Source organism: Bubalus kerabau, chromosome X (assembly GCF_029407905.1).
Source record: "Bubalus kerabau isolate K-KA32 ecotype Philippines breed swamp buffalo chromosome X, PCC_UOA_SB_1v2, whole genome shotgun sequence".
Classification (NCBI taxonomy): Eukaryota; Metazoa; Chordata; class Mammalia; order Artiodactyla; family Bovidae; genus Bubalus; species Bubalus kerabau.
In genome coordinates this window covers 4,909,443-4,933,999 of record NC_073647.1, presented here as the reverse complement: position 1 = coordinate 4,933,999, position 24,557 = coordinate 4,909,443, and the positions used below count along the sequence as shown (strand labels likewise).

At 38.3% G+C, this 24,557-nt stretch overlaps 1 protein-coding gene across 3 annotated transcripts in view; it reads right to left on the bottom strand.

Annotated features, from left to right (window-relative positions):
* Positions 1-270: 270 nt before the first annotated feature.
* The window catches only part of IL13RA1 (interleukin 13 receptor subunit alpha 1), a 76,985-nt gene continuing 52,698 nt past the window's right edge, over positions 271-24,557 (bottom strand). The window contains exons 11-12 of one of the 3 annotated variants that reach the window (XM_055563683.1): positions 4,869-4,908; positions 271-2,737 (exon numbers count right to left, since the gene is read on the bottom strand). In XM_055563683.1, coding sequence (XP_055419658.1) covers positions 4,894-4,908 — 15 coding nt within the window. In that variant the 3' untranslated portion in view covers positions 271-2,737; positions 4,869-4,893. The other 2 variants (XM_055563682.1, XM_055563681.1) reach the window with 2 other exon arrangements.

Sequence of the window (24,557 nt, the reverse complement as noted above, 5' to 3'; positions counted from 1 at the left end):
ATTTCCCTTGTTAGAACCATGATTTATCAAACACTTATGTCCTTTTAGGTACTGTTTGCAAAGGCTGTGCTAATATTAAACCACATGCACACCTTTATCAGAAAACCCAGGCATGCCAAGAACAGCAGAGAAGCTCATGATAAATGGTTGTAAGATAAATTAGCAGTCTTGGAATTTTTTCCCAACTTACATTCTTTTAACTCCATTTTTTTCTGCCACCTACTCCTCATAACACTTTCTTAGAAATAAGACAAAAGGAAAACATTTGGGTGACATACAAAAAAACAATATTTATTTTACTCAAGCTTTTCTGCAAGAAGTTAAAATGATCCCCAGTTGAAGGCATTACCAAAAATGTTAACATAGTTTCATGTATCCCTTCTGTGCCAGATGAGGAAAAGACTTATCTGAATGAAAGAATAAGAATGACCATTTTTACAGTGGGTTTACTTAGCTATGTGGACAAAAAAAATATAGGTTAGACATCAAATAGTACATAAATCTACTAGTTTCCTATAGGTAGTGGGAATTAAGCTGATGTATTAAAGTATCCAATTGCTCTCAAGACCTGGGGATCACTTTTCAGGAATTATAAAACAGCCATAGGCACTTTCATAATTCACCACCCCATTTTCCCCCCAACTATTTTGCTACTAAAAGAGCAAGATGGAAACAAAACACAGTTTTCCCACTCCCAGGCTGCAGGACTGTCTGGCATCAGTAGTTCCTTAGATCATCAGAATATTAGAGCATCCCCCACCACTGCCATCTAAGTAGGACGACAGGAAAAACGGCTTTGGGTGAGGCATTTAGGTGTTGTGTTTTCTGGAAGTATAAGATCTGGCTAGGAAATAATAATCTCCTCCCTACACAGGAAAACCAAATATTCTTTCTAGAGGACAGTAGGGCAGAATGGAACATCCATGCCTGTCTTCCAGCCTCAACCTGACCTCAAATATAGAAGTGCAGGGAGGAAATATCTTGACATCTGCCATTGCCATGATCCCCAATTTTCTCCTCCACTGTGGTGCAAGGACATTGCCACTTTTGCCCAAACCTGTAAAGAGCAGGGATGTCTTATCTCCCTTCCCCCTAAGAGCAGGAATTGGAACTAGCACTATCTTATTAATATGAATGAATGAATGTTTGGAGAACTTGTGACATAGAGTTCTCAAATTCCTACCAGTAATCGGAGTCTATGTGAGGAGGGGGACTTCTCATTTCCATACTCTGAATATAGAGGAAGTAGAAATAGAGGGAATATATATATATATATACACACATATGAATATGTTGTGGGGATGGGTGAGGATGGAGCCCTAACATAGGCAAAAAACAAACAAACAAACAAAAAAACCCCACAAAGGACTAACGTTGGAGCCTGGGATGGCTGGCTATCAGTATTAGAAACGAAGCCTGCTAATAACCATTTGGGGGAGTAAGGGAAAAGAAAAAGATAAACTATTCTTTTTTTCTCAAGCAAATATCAAAGTTCTAAGTGAAGAGAATACTTCTTTTCTGTGTAGAAAATGCATAAACAGTAAATGCTGAAAACCTTCAAATAAATGCAGACTCACATAGAAGTTACAAAATATGCGAGAATTAGTCATTGTTTCTCAATCTACTCACACTTTTCCTGAGATGCAAATTACTCCCTGCTCCTCTAGGTGCTGTGAGCAGATTTATATTCTAATTGCTAATGAGAGGTGAAAGAATACACAGAGGGAGAATGCAAAAGGGGAAATCGGGGTGGGGAGTGGGGAGCTGAAACGTCTGGAAAATGACTAGTGGGGAGAAAAAACTGATCGAGCCCCAACTAGACTGTGAATTCTTTGAGGGAGTCAGCGCTTCACAGCTGGAGGCCCAATACAATCCGGACATGTGCTAAATACTTGATCTGAATAGCAGAGGTGAAGAAGTTCATCATTAGAAACTGTGTCCTTCAAACTCTAATAGTCAATAAGTTGTTCTGCTTCCACTGCCATTAAAAGCCTGCGATGGCTTCAAAAGTTCTCAGTAAAGAAGCTGCCTCTGCTTTTTCTGTAGTCACAGCTGGCTGACATGGATGCCTGGGCCTTTCAAAGCAGAGAAAAATGCTGCTGGAGGGGATGAAGATTCCAGACTATTAAAGAGTTTTAATAGCCGTAGCCCCAACTCAATGGGATCCCAAACAATAGATAACAGATTCTATCAATTCTGTTTTGTTAGATGTTTTCTATGACTCAAGTTTGACTTCAGCATTTGCACCCAAAATGAGTTCTCCTACAAATAATATGTGTTGGTATTATCTGAGAAAAAGAATTCAAAGCAGGCATAGATCCCTCAGGAAGTTGTCTCAATTCTTGATAAGATTAACTCGACTGCCATCATCACTTTCTAGCTTTTGCCCCCTAGTGTGAAGCCTTCGCAAAAGATGCCTGCTTTTATAATTCAACAAGAATGACTCTGTTCTTTTCTCCAAACGGCCTATTATTTTTAGTTTTTCGGTGCACGACTCAACAGAAAAACCTGTGGCTCTTATGAGCTGCCTGTTTTGAAATGGTCCAGTAGTTTCAGTTTCCCTTTAACAAGTTCCCAGATAATAAATGGAGAACAGAATGAATCTTCACAAGGTCACATTGAAGGTTAAAATAAATTATCTCCATCACTGAGAGGCTCTCTTCAGGCTTTCTATCAGCACTACAGAGTCAGTTTCTTCTTTGGTTTGCTTCTCATAGATGTCATACTTCTTCCAGTGCTGGAAGGGAAGAAAAAAAGCACATGATGACTTTTTTAAACAGTGTTCTTTTCCTGAGTACCTGCAGTAACTGCTTATTTTTAGGTTTGTGTTCATGGAACCCCGAGTGTATGTTTTCCTTTTTGTTTTGGGTTTTTTTGTTTGTTTGTTTTGACCCAAGAATCTTCATCTGTTTGGACAATTAAATGAATTTATCAATAAGAAAAGCATGGGATTGTTAATAGCTATCTCAAAAGGTAAACTTATGTGGACATACATCTCCAAAACTGGAAACAAAGTCTTTTGTAGAAGAATGAAAGAGTGACATGTTTTTCTTACTTCAACTGTTTCTATCTTTATTTTTTTACTGCTCAAATTTGACCATTGCTCCAGAGCTGTCAGAGGCTCAGAAAGGCATCAAGGTTTATGGCAATGTATAAAATATCCTAGAAGACAGTGCAGTTAAAAGTTTTGAAAGACCTTGCATTAACAACTTCATGCAAGAAAAGGGAACTGTGCATACAAAGTAAGCACATCTTGAACTCAAGTTAAGTGTGTCTCTTATGGTGAAAGCCAATATCCTAGTCCTTGCCTTCCTTCCTTCCAAGTCAGAGGAAAGGATGAAATGTGAGCTCAGTCCCCTCATCTGTAAAACACAGCTGTTAGACTAAACCAGGGGACAGCAAACTATGTTCTAAGGGCCAAATCTAGCAGGCTGCTTGTTTTTGTAAATGAAGTTTTATTAGAACACAGTCACTTCCATTTGTTTCTGTATCACCTATGGCTGTTTTCACACTACAACAGCAGAGCTGAGTTGCTGTAATAGACCCAGTGGCTTGTGAAACCAAAAATATTTACTATCTTGTTCTTTACAGAAAAAGTTTGTCAATCCCTGCATTAGATTATTTCTAAGCTCCTTTCTGCTCTGCTGTTTTCTGGTTCTGTAAGACTAGAGAAGGAAATGGAAAGAAGAAAAACCAAAAACAAATGACAATGAGGATTCAGCTGCCTCATGTTGTGCAACTGGAGATGGACCCAGCAAGTCAGGAGCATCCAGTCTTAAAGCACATATAGAGGAATGAGTTGGGGAAACACTGCTTAAAATATCCAAATTATCCTAAATATTTAACCGTGATACTCCTAGTAGAAAGGCTACAATAAAAAAATACTGACAATTCCGAGTGCTGATAAGGATGCAGAGTACCTGGACTTCTTATATATTGCTGGTGGCAATGTAAAATAGCACAATCACTATGGAAAACAGTCTGACAGTTTCTTATAAAACAAAATATACACTTACTGAATGACCCAGAAATCTCACTCCCAGGTACTGACCGAAGAGAAATGAAAATATGTCCACACAAAGACCTCTACATGAATGTTTATAGGACCTTTATTCATAAAAGCCAAAAATCAGGAATAGTCATGATGTCCTTGAACAAGTAAATGGTTAAATAAAAATAAAAGCAATGGTACACAACAACACAGCAACATCATGCTAAGTGAAAGAAGCCAGACTCAAAAATCTGTGGGTTGCATGATTATTTTGGGCTTCCCTGGTGGCTCAAATGGTAAAGAATCTGCCTGCCAATGCAGGAGACCTAGGTTTGATTCCTGGGTTGGGAGGATCCCCTGGAGAAGAAAATGGCAACCCTCTCCAGTTTTCTTGCCTGGAAAACCCCATGGACAGAGGAGCCTGGCAGGCTACAGTCCATGTGACCACAAAGAGTAAGACACAACTGAGGGACTAACACTTTCCCCATTCACTTTAATCATGATTCCATTTATATAATATTCAGGAAAAGGCAAAAACTTATGGATAGAAAACAGATCAACGGTTGCAAGGGTACAGGATCAGGGAAGGGGGTGTACTGTAAAAGAGTATGAGGGAACTTGGAGGGATGATGGAAGTTTTCTATATCTTGATTGGAGTGGTGGCTACAAAATTGCATACATTCGCTAAAACTCTTCTAACTGTACACATAAAAATAAAATGTATGGTATGTAAATCTTAACACACCTAAATTTTAAAAAATGCATAGATAACTGATAAGAAATCTAAAAACATTATACAACCTTAAAGTAATGGTTTATCCAATAAATGGCACTAAGACAACTGGCTAAACATTTGAAAAATAAAGTTAAACCCTACCTCACAGCCTATATGGATAAACCCTCTATGGATTAAAGACCTGTATGTGAAAAACAAAAATCAAGTAAGTCCTGGAAAAATGTATTAAGGAGCAATTATATACATCTGTAGTAGGAAAGAGCTTTCTACACATAAAAAATAAAGGAAGAGGAAGAATAAGATGGTGGATGAGTAGGTGGACATGGAGTACAATTCTCTCCACGGATACATCAGGAATACATCTTCAGACACAGATGTGCATGCAGAACACCAGCTGAGAGCAGACAGGAGTACCTGACCAGAGGAAAAGAGTATATAGAATCATGTAAAACTTGGTAGGACGAAGGAATTAGGGAGAAGAACAGGAGTGTTAGTAGGACTGGACCTGCCCTCGGTGGGTGGGGGAACTGAAGCAGGGGTCCGATCTCCACACCGGGGCAATCATCTGAGTCAGAGGAGACACATTTAAGGCTGAGAGTGAAACAGCTGATGTGTGGCAGTCTAAATGGAATGAGAATCAGACAGTCCTTGCCACAGCCATACATACCCCAGACAGGGATGCAAGTCTCCTAGAAGGTGCAGCGGCCAGGAGCTAAAGTTTAGGAATTGTGGAGCAATCCCAGGGTGAGGGCTTCTGTTGACTGGGGCGAGACCAACTGAGGGGACTTGAGGGAGGAGATTGTGGTGGGAAATGTCTGTGGAGGAAAGCCAGGCAGCCATGGAAGCAAGACGATACTGCTGAGTCATGCATAGGGGGTGGAGCCATCACCATAGCCTCTCTCTCCCCACATACCAGCATCAGGAGCTGAACAATAGACAGGCTGGCCCATCAAACCCCTGACTGCACTGAACTACAGAGCAGGACCACACCCAGGGTGCTCCTTTACGTGCCTGATACGCTGATCTACAGAATAAGACCCCAGCCATGGGGGTCCCTCTATGTACCTGACACACTGAACAACAGAAGAACCCCAGGCAAGGGAGCCCTCTAAGTGCCTGAACGGGCGGAGTTATGGAGAAAGACTGGCCAAAGAGGCCTTCTGATCACTAGCTAAAAGGGGCTTGAAAAAAGACTCTGATAGGGCCATAACTTCTGTGGCAGAGGCAATCCGTGTCCCTGCAGACTTGGTGCCACCAGGGTCCCCGCAGGCCAAGCAGCTGTACCACCTTCATGCTCAACTCTCACTGGGGCAGAGCTGCCACAGGCAAAAAAAATTCTTGCATCTATGCATGCAGGGTCACTTCAGTAGTGTCTGAGTCTTTGCAACCCTATAGACTGTGGCCTGCCAGGCTTCTCTGTCAGGGAGGGGGGTTCTCCAGGCAAGAATGCTGGAGCAGATTGGCCAATACTGGTTGCCATACCCTTCTAGAGCACTATATTTCCTGCTACCCAACCTGCCAACTCCCCTGACTACCTGGTACTGCCAGAACCCCTGCGAGCCAAGCAGGTGCACCACCTCCACACCTCGCCCTCACAGGGGCAAACCCAAATCCTCCAGGGCAGCCTCAGGAGCAAATCCCAATGGAAGACCCACATGCAGAGGTAGAAGTAAAACCACAATTGAAACCCAGGGGCAGTGTGGCTAAGGAAGAAGACCCAAAACCTTCCCACCAGCTGTACAAGCTGCAGATTAAATCCACACAATCAACTAGGCAGACTCTGTCTATGGAATATATAAAAGGTCATGAGAGCTCCCACAAAAGAAAATGCACTAGTTCTGATAGCTGAGGACATTGAAGGCAAGAACACATAGTAGTTGGGTCAGATTAGAATACGAGCTGCCCCCACAGCAGGTCCAGAGATCAGCACAGTGTTGGACGGCATCCTAGGGAGGTGAGGTGGACTTTGACTCCCAGAGAGGGAAAGGACTCTGACAGCAGTGACCCAAGAAAAACATTTATTATTCTTAGGTTTTGACTTGTTCTGTAGATTCTTCTGGACTTTTTCTTTCTTTTTTTCCCCCCTTTTTCCACCCTCTGTTGTAGTTGCAGATTTTATTGGCACTATGAAATCTAATTAAGCTTTTGATTTTTTTCTTTTTTTTCCTCAGTCACAATTTTTACTGTTGTTATAAACCTCTGCCTGTACATTGAGCTTTTGCAATTCTGTGGAGTTTTCCCTTTTCTCTTTTTTTAATTTTAATTTTTTAAACCTATTATTATTTTTCTAAATTTACTCTTTTGTTTGCCCTTCCTACTGTTCTTTTCCCCTTGCAGTTAATCTTTAATGTATATGAATCTTCTTCATCTACCTCTATTTGACTGCATATTTATTCTTTTTTTCTTTTCTTTCTTTCCTTTCCTCTCAACGTATTTGTTAGCTTTGTTTTCATTGCTTTATTCCCCACTTGGTACCTTGAACTAGTTTTGTTTTCCAGTTTGCGCTTTAGTTAGTTTTTTTCTTAACTGGTAAATATAATTTTTGATTTCCATTGTTCTCTGGGTCAATCTACTGTACTTTATTTTTGTTGGACTTTTTTGACTTTGCTCATGGGTGTATATATATATGTGTGTGTATTCCATTATTTTAATTATTATTTGCCTGATTTTGTAACTGCCATTTGTCTGGGGTTCATTTTTGGTTTCTTGATTTTGGATATTTGTTTTAATCTCACTTAATGCCATAACAAGCCACTTGTGGCCAAGTGGAGTCAAGTTCACTCCTGACCAGAGATCAAGCCCTGAGCCTTTGGTAGCACTGACTCCAAGACCCTAGATACCAGAGAACTAACCCTAGGGAGTATCAAATAGTGAGAACTCACACAAAAGAAACCACATGAATTCAAGACCTGGCATCACCCAACCACCAGTAGCATCCTGTGAAGGATGCCTCATCTAAATAACAAACAAAACAAAAATACAAACCCAATCATCAGCAGACAGGATTATCACCTCACTCAGCCTTGCCCATCAGAGGAAAAACAAACAAACAAACAAAAACTCAGCACAAAACTCACCCTATACGAAGCTCACACAAACCACTGGACCAAACTTAGGAGGGCAGAAACCAAAAGGAAGAAAGAATTCAATGTTGAAGCCTGGGAAAAGGAAACTTTAAACACAATAACTTACAAAAAAAATAATGAAAAGGCAGAGAAATACTACACAAATGAAGGAACAAACTAGAAACACAGAAGTCCAAATAAATTAGGGGGAAATAGGCAAACCACCTAAAGAATTCAGAATAATTATAGTAAAGATGATCAAAAACCTTGAAAACAAAATGGATAAAGTGCAAGAATCAATTAACAAAGACCTAGAAGAATTAAACAATAAATGTACAGAGACAAACAACACAATTACTGAAATTAAAAATACTCCAGAAGGAATCAATAGTAGAATATCTGAAGCAGAAAAATGAATCAGTGATCTGGAAGATAAAATGGTGCAAATAACTGCTGAAGAGAAGAATAAAGTAACAAGAATTAAGGATAGTCTCAGAGTCCTCTGGGAAAATATCAAATGCACCAACATTTGAATTATAGGGGTCCCAGAAGAAGAAGAGAAAAAGAAAGGGTATGAGAACAGTTTTGAAGAGATTATAGTTGAAAATTTCCTCAACATGGAAAAGGAAATAGTCAATCAAGTCCAAGAGGCACAAAGAGTCCCATACAGGATAAACCCAAGGAGAAACATGCCAAGACATACACTAATCAAACTAACAAAGATTGAACACAAAGAAAGAATATTAAAAGCAGCAAGAGAGAAGCAACAAGTAACACACAAGGGAAGCCCCATACATTTAATAGCTGATCTTTCAGCAGAAACTCCGCAGGCCAGAAGAGAATGGTAGGATATATTTAAAGTCCTGAAACAGAAAAATCTACAGCCAAGATTACTGTACCTGGCAAGGATCTCTTTCAAAACTGATGGAGAAATAAAAAACTTTTCAAACAAGCAAAAGTTAAGAGAATTCAGTACCACCAGACCAGCTTTACAACAAATGTTAAAGAGACTTATATAGTCAGGAAATACAAGAGAAGAAAAAGATCTACAAAAACAAACCCCAAAAAATTAAGGCAATGGCATTAGGGAACATACATATCAATAATTACTTTAAGTGGAAATGGATTAAATGCTCCAACCAAAAGACACAGACTGGCTGAATGGATACAAAAACAAGACCCATGTATATACTGTCTACAAGAAACCCACTTCAGACCTAAAGACACGTATAGACTGAAAGTGAGAGGATGGAAAAATATATTCCATGCAAATGGAAAGTAAAAGAAAGCTGGGGTAGCAATCCTCATATCAGACAAAGAAGACTTTCAAATAAAGAATATTACAAGAGATAAAGGACACTACATAATGATCAAGGGATCAATCCAAGAGGAAGACATAACAATTGTAAATATCTATGCACCCAACATATGAGCACCTCAATACGTAAGACAGGCACTAACAGACAGAAAAGGAGAAATTGACAGTAACACAATAATAGTAGGAGACTTTAACACCCCATTCACACCAATGGACAGATCATCAAAACAGAAAATTAATAAACAAACACAAGTCTTAAATGATTCATTAGATGAGATAGATCTCACTGATATCTTCAGGATATTCCAGCCAAATACAGATGAGTACAACTTCTTAAGTGCACATAGAACATTCTCCAGGATAGAGCACGTCTTGGGTCACAAATGAAACCTCAGTAAATTTAAGAAAATTGAAATTGTATCAAGCATCTTTTCTGACCACAATGCTATGAGATGAGGTGAAGTTTTTTTTTACAAGAAAGAAACTGTAAGAAACACAAACACATGGAGATTAAACAACATGTCTCTAAATAACCAACAGGTTACTGAAGAGATCAAAAGGGAAATCAAAAAATTTCAGAAACAAATGACAATGAAAACACAACTCAAAACCTATGGGGTGCAGCAAAAGCAGTTCTAAGAGGGAAGTTTATAGCAATACAATCCTACCTCAAGAAACAAGAAAAACATCGAATAGGCAATCTAACTTTACACCTAAAACAACTGTAAAAAGAACAAAAACAACCAAAATTAGTAGAAGGAAAGAAATCATAAAGATATGAGCAGAAATAAATGAAAAAGAAATAAAAGAAACAATAGTAAAGATTAATAAAATGAAAAGCTGCTTCTTTAAGAAGATAAAATTAACAAGCCTTTAGCCAGACTCATCAAGAAAAAAAGAGAAAAGCATCAAATCAACAAAATTAGAAACGAAAAAGGAGAGGTTACAACAGACAATGCAGAAATACAAAGAATTATAAGAGACTATTATGAACAACTATATGGCAATAAAATGGATAGCCTGGAAGAAATGGACCAATTCTTAGAAAAGTTCAATCTTCCAATACTGAACCAGGAAGAAATAGAAATTATGAACAACCCAATTACGAGCACTGAAGTTGAAAGTGTGATAAAAAAAAATCTCCCAAAAAACAAAAGCCCAGGACCTGATGGCTTCACAGGAGAATTCTATCAAACATTTAGAGAAGAGCTAATGCCTATCCTTCTAAAAGTCTTTCAAAAAATTGCAGAGGAAGGAACACTTCCAAACTCATTCTATGAGGCCACCATCACCCTGATACCAAAACCAGACAAAGACAACACCAAAAACCAAAACTACAGGCCAACAACACTGATGAACATAGATGCAAAAATCCTCAACAAAATTTTATCAAACAGAATTCAGCAACACATCAAAGCTCATACACCATGATCAAGTTGGGTTTATTCCAGGAATTCAAGGATTCTTCAATATTTGCAAATCAATGTGATACACCATATTAACAAACTGAAAGATAAAAACCACATGATCATCTCAATAGATACAGAAAAAGCCTTTGACAAAATTCAGCACCCATTTGTGATTAAAACTCTTCAAAAAATGGGCATAGAAGGAACCTACTTCAACATAGCAAAGGCCATATATGATAAGCTTACAGCAAACATTATTCTCAATGGTGGAAAACTGAAAGCATTCCCCTTATGATCAGGAACAAGACAAGAGTGTCCAGTTTCACCATTATTATTCAACATAGTTCTGGAAATCCTAGCTATAGCAATCAGAGAAGAAAAAGAAATAAAAGGAATCCAGATCGGGAAAGAAGTAAAGTTCTCATTGTTTGCAGCTGACATGATACTGTACATAGAACCCTAAAGATAGTATCAGGAAATTACAAGAGCTAATCAGTGACTTTCACAAAGTTTCAGGATATAAAATCAATACACAGAAATCACTTGCATTTCTATATACTAACAATGAATAATCCGAAAGAGAAATTAAGGAATCAATCCCATTCATCATTGCAACAAAAAGAATTAAATATCTAGGAATACATGTTTCAATGCCATTCTCCCAAATCTTCCCACCCTCTCCCTCTCCCACAGAGTCCATAAGACTGTTCTATACATTAGTGTCTCTTTTGCTGTCTAATATCATGTATGAAACGTGTCACCAGTCCAGGTTCGATGCATGATACTAGATGCTTGGGGCTGGTGCACTGGGATGACCCAGAGGGATGGTATGGGGAGGGAGGAGGGAGGAGGGTTCAGGATGGGGAACACATGTATACCTATGGTGGATTCATTTCGATATTTGGCAAAACTAATACAATATTTTAAAGTTTAAAATAAAATAAAATTAAATATCTAGGAATAAACTTACCTAAGGAGACAAAAGAATTGTATACAAAAAAAAAATATATATATATATAAGACACTAATGAACGATATTAAAGATGACAAAAACAGATGGAAACAACAAAAACATAATCCATGTTCCTGGGTAGAAAGAATCAATATTGTGTAAATGACTATACTACCAAATGCAATCTACAGATTCAATGCGATCCCTATCAAGTTACCAATGACATTTTTCACAGAAGTAGAACAAAAAATTTCACAATTCTTATGGAAACACAAAAGACCCCGAATAGCCAAAGCAGTCTTGAGAAATAGGAATGGAGCTGGATCCCGACTTCAGATTATACTACAAAGCTACAGTCATCAAGACAGTATGGTACTGGCACAAAAACAGAAATATAGACCAACAGAATAAGATAGAAAGCCCAGAAATAAACCCATGCACCTATGGGTACCTTATTTTTGACAAAGGAGGCAAGAATATACAATAGGGCAAAGAGAGCCTCTTAAATAATGGTCCTGGGAAATCTGGACAGCTAAATGTAAAAGAATGAAATTAGAACACTTCCTAACAGCGCATACAAAGATAAACTCAAAATGGATTAAAGACCTAAATGTAAGACCAGAAACTATAAAACTCTTAGAGGAAAATATAGGCAGAACACTCAATGACATAAATCAAAGCAACATCCTCTATGACCCATCTCCTAGAGTAACAGAAATAAAAACAAAAGTAAACAAGTGGGACCTGATTAAACCTAAAAGCTTTTGTACAGCAAAGGAAACTATAAGCAAGGTGAAAAGACAACCTTCAGAATGGGAGAAAATAATAGCAAATGAAACAACTGACAAAGGATTAATTTCCAAAATATACAAGTAGCTCATACAATTCAATACCAGAAAAACAAACAACCCAATCAAACAGTGGGGAAAAGACCTAAACAGACATTTCTCCAAAGAATACAGATGGTTAACAAACACATGAAAAGATGCTCATCATTGCTCATTATTAGAGAAATGCAAATCAAAACTACAATGAGATATCACCTCACACCAGTCAGAATGGCCACCATCAAAACATCTACAAATAAAAAATGCTGGAGAGCGTGTGGAGAAAAGGGAACGCTCTTGCACTGTTGGTAGGAATGTAAATTGATACAGCCACTATGGAAGACAGTATGGAGATTCCTTTAAAAAGTAGGAATAAAACCACTGTATGACCCAGCAATCCCACTCCTAGGCATATACCCTGAGGAAAACAAATTTGAAAAAGACACATGTATCCCATTGTTCATTGCAGCACTATTTACAATAGCTAGAACATGGAAGCAACCTAGATGTCCATAGACAGATGAATGGAAAAAGAAGTTGTGGTACATATACATGATGGACTGTTAGTCAGCCATAAAAAGGAACACATTTGAGTCAGTTCTGATGTGGTGGATGAACCTGGTACCTATTATACAGAGTGAAGTGAGTCAGAAAGAGAAAAATAAATATCATATTCTAAGGCATATATACGGAATCTAGAAAAATGGTACTGGAGAACTTATTTACAGGACAGCAATGGAGAAACAGAGAATAGACTTATGGACATGGGGAGAGGAGAGGAGGGGGTGAGATGTATGGAAAGAGTAACATGGAAACTTACATATGTAAAATAGATAGCCAATGGGAATTTGCTGTATGGCTCAGGAAACTCAAACAGGGGCTGTGAATCAATCTAGAGGGGTGGGATGGGGTGGGAGATGGGAGGGAGTTTCAAAAGGGAGAGGATATATGTATACCTATGGCTGATTCATGTTGAGCTTTGACAGAAAACAACAAAGTTTTGTAAAGCAATTATCCTTCAACTAAACAAATAAATTAAAAAAATAATAAAGGAAGATTTGACTGCAAAAAGAAAAACCTTTTGTACATCGTTAATCACCCTAAATACAATACAAAGGCAAACAGTGATGACAAACCAAAGGATTACTAATTGATATATTAACAGCTTTACAAACTACCAGGGAAAAGAATATTGCCAGGCAAAAACAAGCAATGAACAAGAATTTCATAGAAGAATTAATTCAAATCAATGAACACGTGAGAAATATAAAATTTGATATGTAAATTTAAAACAAGATGCCCTTTCCTCATCTTTCACATTGGGAAGAATTTTTTTTTTTAATTAGATACATTCCTGTGGGCAAAAGCATGGCCAAACAACCAGCAAGTCATACTACTGGTTGCTATGTAAGTCAGAACAACCTAGTTGTAATCAGTGCTTCTTGTGAAAAATTTAAGTATGTGTATTCTAATGCCACCATTTCCTTAATATGAAGGAATCATACCCTAGATATTGAACCAGAGTGTTTAATGAGACAGCATATATTATATATTTTTATACATCAGTAAAATAGACCTACCTCATTTTCTTGAACCTCTGTATAATATTTCATTGTATGACTACACTATAATTTATTTAACCAGTATCCTTAATATTAATAGATATTTAACTTGTATATCCTTTCTGGATGACAATTTGTCAATGGCAATTCAAGAGTTTAAAATGAATATAATCTCCTTTCATCTGGCAATCTTAACTGTAACAATTTATCCCAAGAAAGTAATGAAATATATATGTTAATATTAGCTGTGAAATGATGCCTATAATAATAAAATTTAGATTAATCTAAATGGCTAATAATAGGGAACTGATCAAGTGCATCATGATATTGACACTCTGCTGCTGTAGCATGAAAGCAGCCATATACAGATGAATAGGCATGGCTGTGTTCCAACTGACCTTTATGGACACTGAAATTTGAATTTCATATAATTTTCTTCTTTAGATTTTTTCAACTACTTAAAAGTATACACACCATTTGCAGCTTTCAGCCTGTATGCAAACAACTGGCAGACAGGAGTTGGCCCACAGTCTGTAGTTTACAGAGAAATCCTATGAGGAAGGTCATGGATGGCAGCATAATTTTTTTTTAATTGAAGGATAATTGCTTTACAATGTTGTGTTGGTTTTTGCCGTTATGACAGCATGAATCAGCTATAAGTATATACATATCCCCTGTCTCTTGAGTCTCTCTCCTCCACCCCACCCTTCCATCCTGCCCACCCTTCTACCTTCTAGGTCCTCACAGAGCACCAGGCTGAGCTTCCTGTGTTATCTAGCAACTTTCCACTAGCATGGTAATGTATATATTTCAAGGCAGCATAGTTCTTCTATTTCCCCAAATGCCACAATAAAAAGCACAAGCAGGAAAGGTAAGTCCGCATGCTAAGTAGGAAGGCAAAGCTAAAATCCACAGACATAGTCTGTGATAAGACCAGATCAAAGTGATGCTCCAATGAACCCTGAAATATGACTGGGTGGCCAAATTAGAGATGCTAGAAGAGCAGGATCGTATTAGTTACAGGAGAGTCTGGAGACAGAATCAGCAGGGCCTCTGGTAGATGTCAGGACTCTAAGACAACTCACTGAAATGTCAGCAAACTGATGTATGAAGTGAGTGAGTCTGGTTAGGAGTCTGCATTGTCCAAGAGTGACCAAATGCAAGGAGACCATGGGACAGCCTGGGAGCCACCTGGGCCCTTTGAGCTCTCAAAACCACCCAAAGCTCCCTTCCTGGGCCAAGTCTACCCTGAAGAGAAACTGATGGAAACAGACTCCACACTGGCTAGGATAGAGCCAGGAGACACAAATTAGAGTCCAGATAAAAGTAGAGGAGGTGAACAGGCAGAGTCAGATTTCAGAAAGGAATTTACTATAATTAAATTGGCAAAAATAATAGAAGATGGAACTCTATTGCTGTGAAATTAGGAAAAAAAAAAACTATCCTAAATCAAGCCTCCTTCTAAAACTTCAGGGAAACTACTTTCATGTAAAAATAAGCAACAGAATAATATTGTTACAGAATTAAAGCAGGCCAGAAAGATGTCCACCAAAAAATAGATGAAAATTATAATCTAATGTTTTAAAACTAGTGAAAAGATATTAAGAAAAAGTTATGTGATATGGGAAAATGTACATGATATCAAAAAATATAAAAATTCAAAATAAGAGCAACACAGAAATTATATGGTAAAACCCAATAAACAGTTAGAAGTAAAAGAAAATAATCATTTCAGAAATGAAGACTAGCTAGAGGAAACATGGGCAAATAAACACAACAGATAATACCTTAAGAGAAACAGACAATGAAAATTTCTTTTAAATCAAAAGAATTAATTAAATCAGATTTCTTTTATATCAAAAAGAAAACTGGAAATAGAACTGCCTTATGATCCAGCAATCCCACTGCTGGGCATACACACTGAGGAAACCAGAAGGGAAAGAGACACGTGTACCCCAATGTTCATCGCAGCACTGTTTATAATAGCCAGGACATGGAAGCAACCTAGATGTCCATCAGCAGATGAATGGATAAGAAAGCAATGGTACATATACACAATGGAGTATTACTCAGCCATTAAAAAGAATACATCTGAATCAGTTCTAATGAGGTGGATGAAACTTGAGCCTATTATACAGAGTGAAGTAAGCCAGAAAGAAAAACACCAATACAGTATACTAACGCATATATATGGAATTTAGAAAGATGGTAACAATAACCCTGTGTACGAGACAGCAAAAGAGACACTGATGTATAGAACAGTCTTATGGACTCTGTGGGAGAGGGAGAGGGTGGGAAGATTTGGGAAAATGGCATTGAAACATGTAAAATATCATGTATGAAACGAGTTGCCAGTCGAGGTTCGATGCACGATACTGGATGCTTGGGGCTGGTGCACTGGGACGACCCAGAGGGATGGTATGGGGAGGGAGGAGGGAGGAGGGTTCAGGATGGGGAACACATGTATACCTGTGGTGGATTCATTTCGATATTTGGCAAAACTAATACAATTATGTAAAGTTTAAAAATAAAATAAAATAAAAAAAAAAAGAAAACTAAAAAAAAAAAAAAAGAAATGAGATTAAAATAATCAAAAAGAAAGTTATCAAAAGGATGTGACAAACATAGAAGACAGGCAAATAAAATAAGGGGACAGAATAACAAAGTCTATAAGCAAACAAATTTTTACTGAAATTTTAAAAAATGATTTGAAACTACATACTGAAAAGGCACACTATATACCTTGGAAAATAAACCCAGAATGACTAACACCAAGACATATCCTAATAAAATTATTAGACTTGAAGGAAAAAAGTCTTTTGACAACCAGGCAAAAAAGACCAAGTGTTTCAATACAGAGAGAATTGTCAGTAGACTTTGACAACATTTATGCCAGAAGAAAATGGATGACATATTTAAGACACCCAAGGCAAGAACATGTAAGCCAAGGATTTTATATCTAGCTAGAATGACTTTCAATTATTAATGAAGGAAACTCCATCAGTGTGTAAATAATTTAGGAAATGTTGGTCTCATGAATCCTGAGAAAACTTTTGGTGCTTCATAAAACCAAAATTACTGGAACGACATCAACAGAAAGACTGGGAGTTAGCATCAAATACATACCATACAGAATTAAGACTAAAAAGGGCTATAATGGAGAAAATATAGTACATAATGACCTTATGCATTGGACATGTAGATACTGGACAACTTCAAGAATGGGGAGATAATGGGAAGAACATATGGAAAATTTGCTATATTTGATAATCATTAAAAATTATTTTATAGCTTTGTCAAAAGTTAAGAAATTCCTTCAGTTCCACCTGTTTCTTTCTCTTCTGTTAAATTCAAATAAAGATGTGAGCATTTTATTAAAACATGTTATATAATATGATTTGTTAAAAGCGTGGACTGAGCGGTCCTAAGATGGCGGAGGAATAGGACGGGGAGACCACTTTCTCCCCCACAAGTTCATCAAAAGAACATTTGAACGCTGAGAAAATTCCACAAAACAACTTCTGAATGCTGGCAGAGGACATCAGGCACCCAGAAAAGCAGCCCATTGTCTTTGAAAGGAGGTAGGAAAAAATATAAAAGATAAAACGAGAGACAAAAGAGGTAGGGACGGAGCTCTGTCCTGGGAAAGAAGTCTTAAAAAAGAGAGAAGTTTCCAAATACCAGGAAACACTCTCACTGCTGAGTCTGTGGCAAGCCTTGGAACCACAGAGGGCAACATAATTAGGAGGAAAAATAAATAAATAATTAAACCCCACAGATTACGTGCCCAACAGTAACTGCCCCAGCGGAGAAGCAGCACAGATGCCTGCATTCACCACGAGCAAGCAGGGGCTGGGCAGGGAGGCTTGGGCTGCATTGCTTAGAGTAAGTACTGGGCCTGAATGCCCTGAGGACAATCTGAAGGAACTAACTTGGGATAGAAAACCAAATTGTGGGATAACTACCACGTGAAAAGCCCTAACCTGAGACACTGCCAGGCCGGCTCACAGAACAAAGGACCGAGCAGAGCTAGCCAGCTGCAGACCAGCAATCCCCCTCCAGTGCCAGGCAGACGAGGGTAGCCAGAGCCGGAAGGGGGCAAATGCAGCCCCAGAGAGGCATTATCTACCAAACTGCAAGCAGGCTTCGTTGCTAACCAAGACTTCTTGGGATTCTGGATGGTCAACATCTGCCTGAGAAGGTGCACTGGTTGTACACCCAGAAAACCAAGAGGCAGGGAGAGGGGAGGCGATAAGTTCAGCTACCGCACTCACCAAATACCTGGTCACCTGAGCTGCTTGGACCTGGCAAGGGCACAAAACGCAGGCCCAACCGAGTCTGTGCCTCTGAGGACTACCCGAGTACCTGAACCTGTGTGGCTTAGACCTGGGAAGTGCATACAAGCTGGGGCTGGCCTCAGACAGTTCCCGGCAAAGCAACCTAGAGCCTAAGCAGTATAGACAGGGAAAGCACACACGCCGTGAGCGGGGGCAAACCCAATGTGGCTGAGACACTGCAAGCACATGCCAGCGTTATTTTTTTGCAGGGTCCTTCCTTCCCCACAGCATGACTGAACAAGTGAGCCTAAAAAAGTGTCCACCACCGCCCCCTTGTGCCAGGGCGGAAATTAGACACTGAAGAGATCAGCAAACAGAAGAAGCTAAAACAGAGGGAACCTCCTTGGAAGTAACAGGTGCAATAGATTAAGATCCTGTAGTTAGCACCAAACTACATAGGAAGGGGCCTATAGATCTTGAGAAATATAAGCCAGATCAAGGAACTACCCGAAAATGAACTGACCCCACACTGGCCACAACACCACCAGAGAAAGTTCTAGATATATTTTTACTATCATTCTTTAATTTTTTAAACAAAATTGTTCTATTTTAAGTCCTCTATTACTCCTTTAATTTTCATTTTTATAACCTACTATTACTTTGCAAAAAAAAGAGAGACCTATTTTTTAAAAGCAAACTTCTTATGTATATATTTTATAATGTTTGTGACTTTTTTTTTCTTTTTCTTTAATATTGTATTTTTGAAATTCCAACCTCTACTCTAGATTTTTGATCTTTGCTTTTTGGTATTTATTCTCAATTTTGTACCTTTAAGAACCCAGTCTTCAGTACCCATTTTTACTTGGGAGCGAGATTACTGGCTTGACTGCTCTCTCCCCCTTTGGACTCTCCTTTTTCTCCACTAGGTCGGCTCTATCTCCTCCCTCCCCCTTCTCTTCTCTACCCAACTCTGTGAATCTCTTTGTGTGTTCTGGATGGTGGAGAACACTTAGGGAACTGATTACTGGCTGGATCTGTCTCTCTCCTTTTGATTCCCCTCTTTATCCTCCTGGCCACCTCTGTCTCCTTCCTCCCTCTTTTCTTCTCTGTAAAACTCCTTAACATCTCTGAGTGATCCAGACTGTGTAGTGCACATAAGGAAGTGATTACTGGCTAGCTTGCTCTCTCCTCTTTTGATTCCACCTCATCTCATTCTGGTCACCTCTATCTCCTTCCTCCCTCTTCTCTTTGCCATGTAACTCTGTGAACCTCTCTGGGTGTCCCTCACTGTGGAGAAACTTTTCATCTTTAAGCTAGATGTTTTATCAACTGTGCTGTATAGATGGAGAAGTCTTGAGGCTACTGTAAAAATAAGAGTGAAAACCAGAAGCAAGAGGCTTAAGTCCAAATCCTCAGAACACCAGAGAACTCCTGACTCCAGGGAGCATTAATCGACAGGAGCTCATCAAATGCCTCCATACCTACACTGAAACCAAGCACCACCCAAGGGCCAACAAGCTCCAGAGCAAGACCTATCACACAAATTCTCCAGCAACACAGGAACATAGCCCTGAGCTTCAATATACAGGCTGCCCAAAGTCACTCCAAACCCATTGACATCTCATAACTCATTACTGGACACTTCATTGCACTCCAGAGAGAAGAAATCCAGCTCCACCCACCAGAACACCAACACAAGCTTCCCTAACCAGGAAACCTTGATAAGCCAGCTGTACAACCCCACCCACAGCGAAGAAACTCCACAATAAAGTGAACTCCACAAACTGCCAGAATACAGAAAGGCCACTCCAAACACAGCAATATAAACAAGATGAAGAGACAGAGGAATACCCAGCAGGTAAAAGAACAGGATAAATGCTCACCAAACCAAACAAAAGAGGAAGAGATAGGGAATCTACTTGATAAAGAATTCTGAATAATGATAGTGAAAATGATCCAAAATCTTGAAACCAAAATGGAATCACAGATAAATAGCCTGGAGACAAGGATTGAGAAGATGCAAGAAAGGTTTAACAAGGACCTAGAAGAAATAAAAAAGAGTCAATATATAATGAATAATGCAATAAATGAGATCAAAAACACTCTGGAGGGAACAAATAGTAGAATAATGGAGGCAGAAGATAGGATTAGTGAGGTAGAAGATAGAATGGTAGAACTAAATGAATCAGAGAGGAAAAAAGAAAAACGAATTAAAAGAAATGAGGACAATCTCAGAGACCTCTGGGACCATGTTAAACTCCCCAACATTCGAATCATAGGAGTCCCAGAAGAAGACGACAAAAAGAAAGACCATGAGAAAACACTTGAGGAGATAATAGTTGAAAACTTCCTTGTTTGGGACCCAGAGAGTCCCAAACAGGATAAACCCAAGGCAAAACATCCCAAGACACATATTAATCAAATTAACAAAGATCAAACACAAAGAACAAATATTAAAAGCAGCAAGGGAAAAACAACAAATAACACACAAGGGGATTCCCATAAAGATAACAGGATCTTTCAATAGAAACTCTTCAGGCCAGGAGGGAATGGCAGGACATACTTAAAGTGATGAAAGAAAATAACCTACAGCCCAGATTACTGTACCCAGCAAGGATCTCATTCAAATATGAAGGAGAAATCAAAAGCTTTACAGACAAGCAAAAGCTGAGAATTCAGCACCACCAAACCAGCTCTCCAACAAATGCTAAAGAATCTTCTCTAGACAGCAAACACAAAAAGGGTGTATAAACTCTAACCCAAAACAATAAAGTAAATGGCAACAGGATCATATTTATCAATAATTGCCTTAAATGTAAATGGGTTGAATGCCCCAACCAAAAGACAAAGACTGGCTGAATGGATACAAATACAAGACCCCTATATATATTGTCTACAAGAGACTCACCTCAAAACAAGGGACACATACAGACTGAAAGTGAAGGGCTGGAAAAAGATATTCTACGCAAATAGAGACCAAAAGAAAGCAGGAGTAGCAATACTCATATCAGATAAAAGAGATTTTAAAACAAAGGCTGTGAAAAGAGACAAAGAAGGACATTACATAATGATCAAAGGATCACTCCAAGAAGAAGATATAACAATTATAAATATATATGCACCCAACATAGGAGCACCACAATATGTAAGACAAATACTAACAAGTATGAAAGGGGAAATTAACAATAACACAATAACAGTGGGAGACTTTAATACCCCACTCACACCTATGGATAGATCAACTAAACAGAAAATTAACAAGGAAACACAAACTTTAAATGATACACTAGACCAGTTAGACCTAATTGATATCCATAGGACATTTCACCCAAAAACAATGAATTTCACCTTTTATTCAAGTGCGCACAGAACCTTCTCCAGGATAGATCACATCCTGGGCCATAAATCTAGGCTTGGTAAATTCAAAAAAATTTAAATAATTTCAAGCATCTTTTCTGACCACAATGCAGTAAGATTAGATGTCAATTACAGGAGAAAAACTATCAAAAATTCCAACATATGGAGGCTGAACAAAAAGCTGCTGAATAACCAACAAATCACAGAAGAAATCAAAAAAGAAATCAAAATATGCATAGAAACAAATGAAAATGAAAACACAACAACCCAAAACCTGTGGGATACTGTAAAAGCAGTGCTGAGGGGAAGGTTCATAGCAATACAGGCATACCTCAAGAAACAAGAAAAAAGTCAAATAAATAACCTAACTCTACACCTAAAGCAACTAGAAAAGGAAGAAATGAAGAACCCCAGGGCTAGTAGAAGAAAAGAAATCTTAAAAATTAGGGCAGAAATAAATGCAAAAGAAACAAAAGAGACCATAGCAAAAATCAACAAAGCCAAAAGCTTTTTCTTTGAAAGGATAAATAAAATTGACAAACCATTAGCCAGACTCATCAAAAAACAAAGGGAGAAAAATCAAATCAATAAAATTAGAAATGAAAATGGAGAGATCACAACAGACAACACAGAAATACAAAGGATCATAAGAGACTACTATCAGCAATTATATGCCAATAAAATGGACAACTTGGAAGAAATGGACAAATTCTTAGAAAAGTACAACTTTCCAAAACTGAACGAGGAAGAAATAGAAAATCTTAACAGACCCATTACAAGCATGGAAATTGAAACTGTAATCAGAAATCTTCCAGCAAACAAAAGCCCGGGACCAGACAGCTTCACAGCTGAATTCTACCAAAAATTTAGAGAAGAGCTAACACCTATCCTACTCAAACTCTTCCAGAAAATTGCAGAGGAAGGTAAACTTCCAAACTCATTCTATGAGGCCACCATCACCCTAATACCAAAACCTGACAAAGATGCCACAAAAAAAGAAAAGTACAGTCCAATATCACTGATGAACACAGATGAAAAAATCCTTAACAAAATTCTAGCAATCAGAATCCAACAACACATTAAAAAATCATACATCATGACCAAGTGGCTTTATCCCAGGGATGCAAAGATTCTTCAATATCTGCAAATCAATCAATGTAATACACCACATTAACAAATTGAAAAATAAAAGCCATATGATTATCTCTGTAGATGCAGGGAAAGCCTTTGACAATATTCAACATCCATTTATGATTAAAACTCTCCAGAAAGCAGGAAAAGAAGGAACATACTTCAACATAATAAAAGCTATATATGACAAACCCACAGCAAACATTATCCTCAATGGTGAAATATTGAAAGCATTTCCCCTAAAGTCAGGAACAAGACAGGGTGCCCACTTTCACCACTATTATTCAACATAATTTTGGAAGTTTTGGCCACAGCAATCAGAGCAGAAAAAGAAATAAAAGGAATCCAAATTGGAAAAGAAGAAGTAAAACTCTCACTGTTTGCAGATGACATGTTCCTCTACATAGAAAACCCTAAAGACTCCACCAGAAAATTACTAGAGCTAATCAATGAAGATAGTAAAGTTGCAGGATATAAAATCAACACCCATAAATCCCTTGCATTCCTATACACTAGTAATGAGAAAACAGAAAGAGAAATTAAGGTAACAATTCCATTCACCATTTCAACAAAAAGAATAAGATACTTAGGAATATATCTACCTAAAGAAACTAAAGACCTATATATAGAAAACGATAAAACACTGGTGAAAAAAATCAAAGAGGACACTAATGGAGAAATATACCATGTTCATGGATTGGAAGACTCAATATAGTGAAAATGAGTATACTACCCAAAACAATCTATAGATTCAATGCAATCCCTATCAAGCTGCTGCTGCTGCTGCTAAGTCGCTTCAGTCATGTCCAACTCTGTGTGACCCCATAGACGGCAGCCCACCAGGCTCCCCCATCCCTGGGATTCTCCAGGAAAGAACACTGGAGTGGGTTGCCATTTCCTTCTCCAATGCATGAAAGTGAAAAGTGAAAGTGAAGTCACTCAGTCATGTCCGACTCTTAGCGACCCCATGGACTGCAGCCCACCAGGCTCCTCCGTCCATGGGATTTTCCAGGCAAGAGTACTGGAGTGGGGTGCCATTGCCTTCTCCACCCTATCAAGCTACCAATGGTATTTTTCACAGAGCTAGAACAAATAATTTCACAATTTGTATGGAAATACAAAAAACCTCGAATAGCCAAAGCAATCTTGAGAAAGAAGATTGGAACTGGAGGAATCAACTTGCCTGACTTCAGGCTCTACTACAAAGCCACAGTCATCAAGACAGTATGGTCCTGGCACAAAGACAGAAATATCGATCAATGGAACAAAATAGAAAGCCCAGAGATAAATCCATGCACCTATGGACACCTTATCTTTGACAAAGGAGGCAAGAATATACAATGGAGAAAAGACAATCTCTTTAACAAGTGGTGCTGGGAAAAGTGGTCAACCACTTGTAAAAGAATGAAACTAGAACATTTTCTAACACCATACACAAAAATAAAATGGATTAAAGATCTAAACGTAAGACCAGAAATTATAAAACTTCTAGAGGAGAACATAGGCAAAACACTCTCTGACATAAATCACAGCAGGATCCTCTATGACCCACCTCCCAGAATATTGGAAATAAAAGCAAAAATAAAGAATTAATCTCAAAAATATACAAGCAACTCCTGCAGCTCAATTCCAGAAAAATAAACTACCCAATCAAAAAATGGGCCAAAAAACTAAACAGACATTTCTCCCAAGAAGACATACAGATGGCTAACAAACACATGAAAAGATGCTCAACATCACTCATTATCAGAGAAATGCAAATCAAAACCACAATGAGGTACCATTTGACGCCAGTCAGAATGGCTGCTATCCAAAAGTCTACAAGCAATAAATGCTGGAGAGGGTGTGGAGAAAAGGGAACCCTCTTACACTGTTGGTGGGAATGCAAACTAGTACAGCCACTATGGAGAACAGTGTGGAGATTCCTTTAAA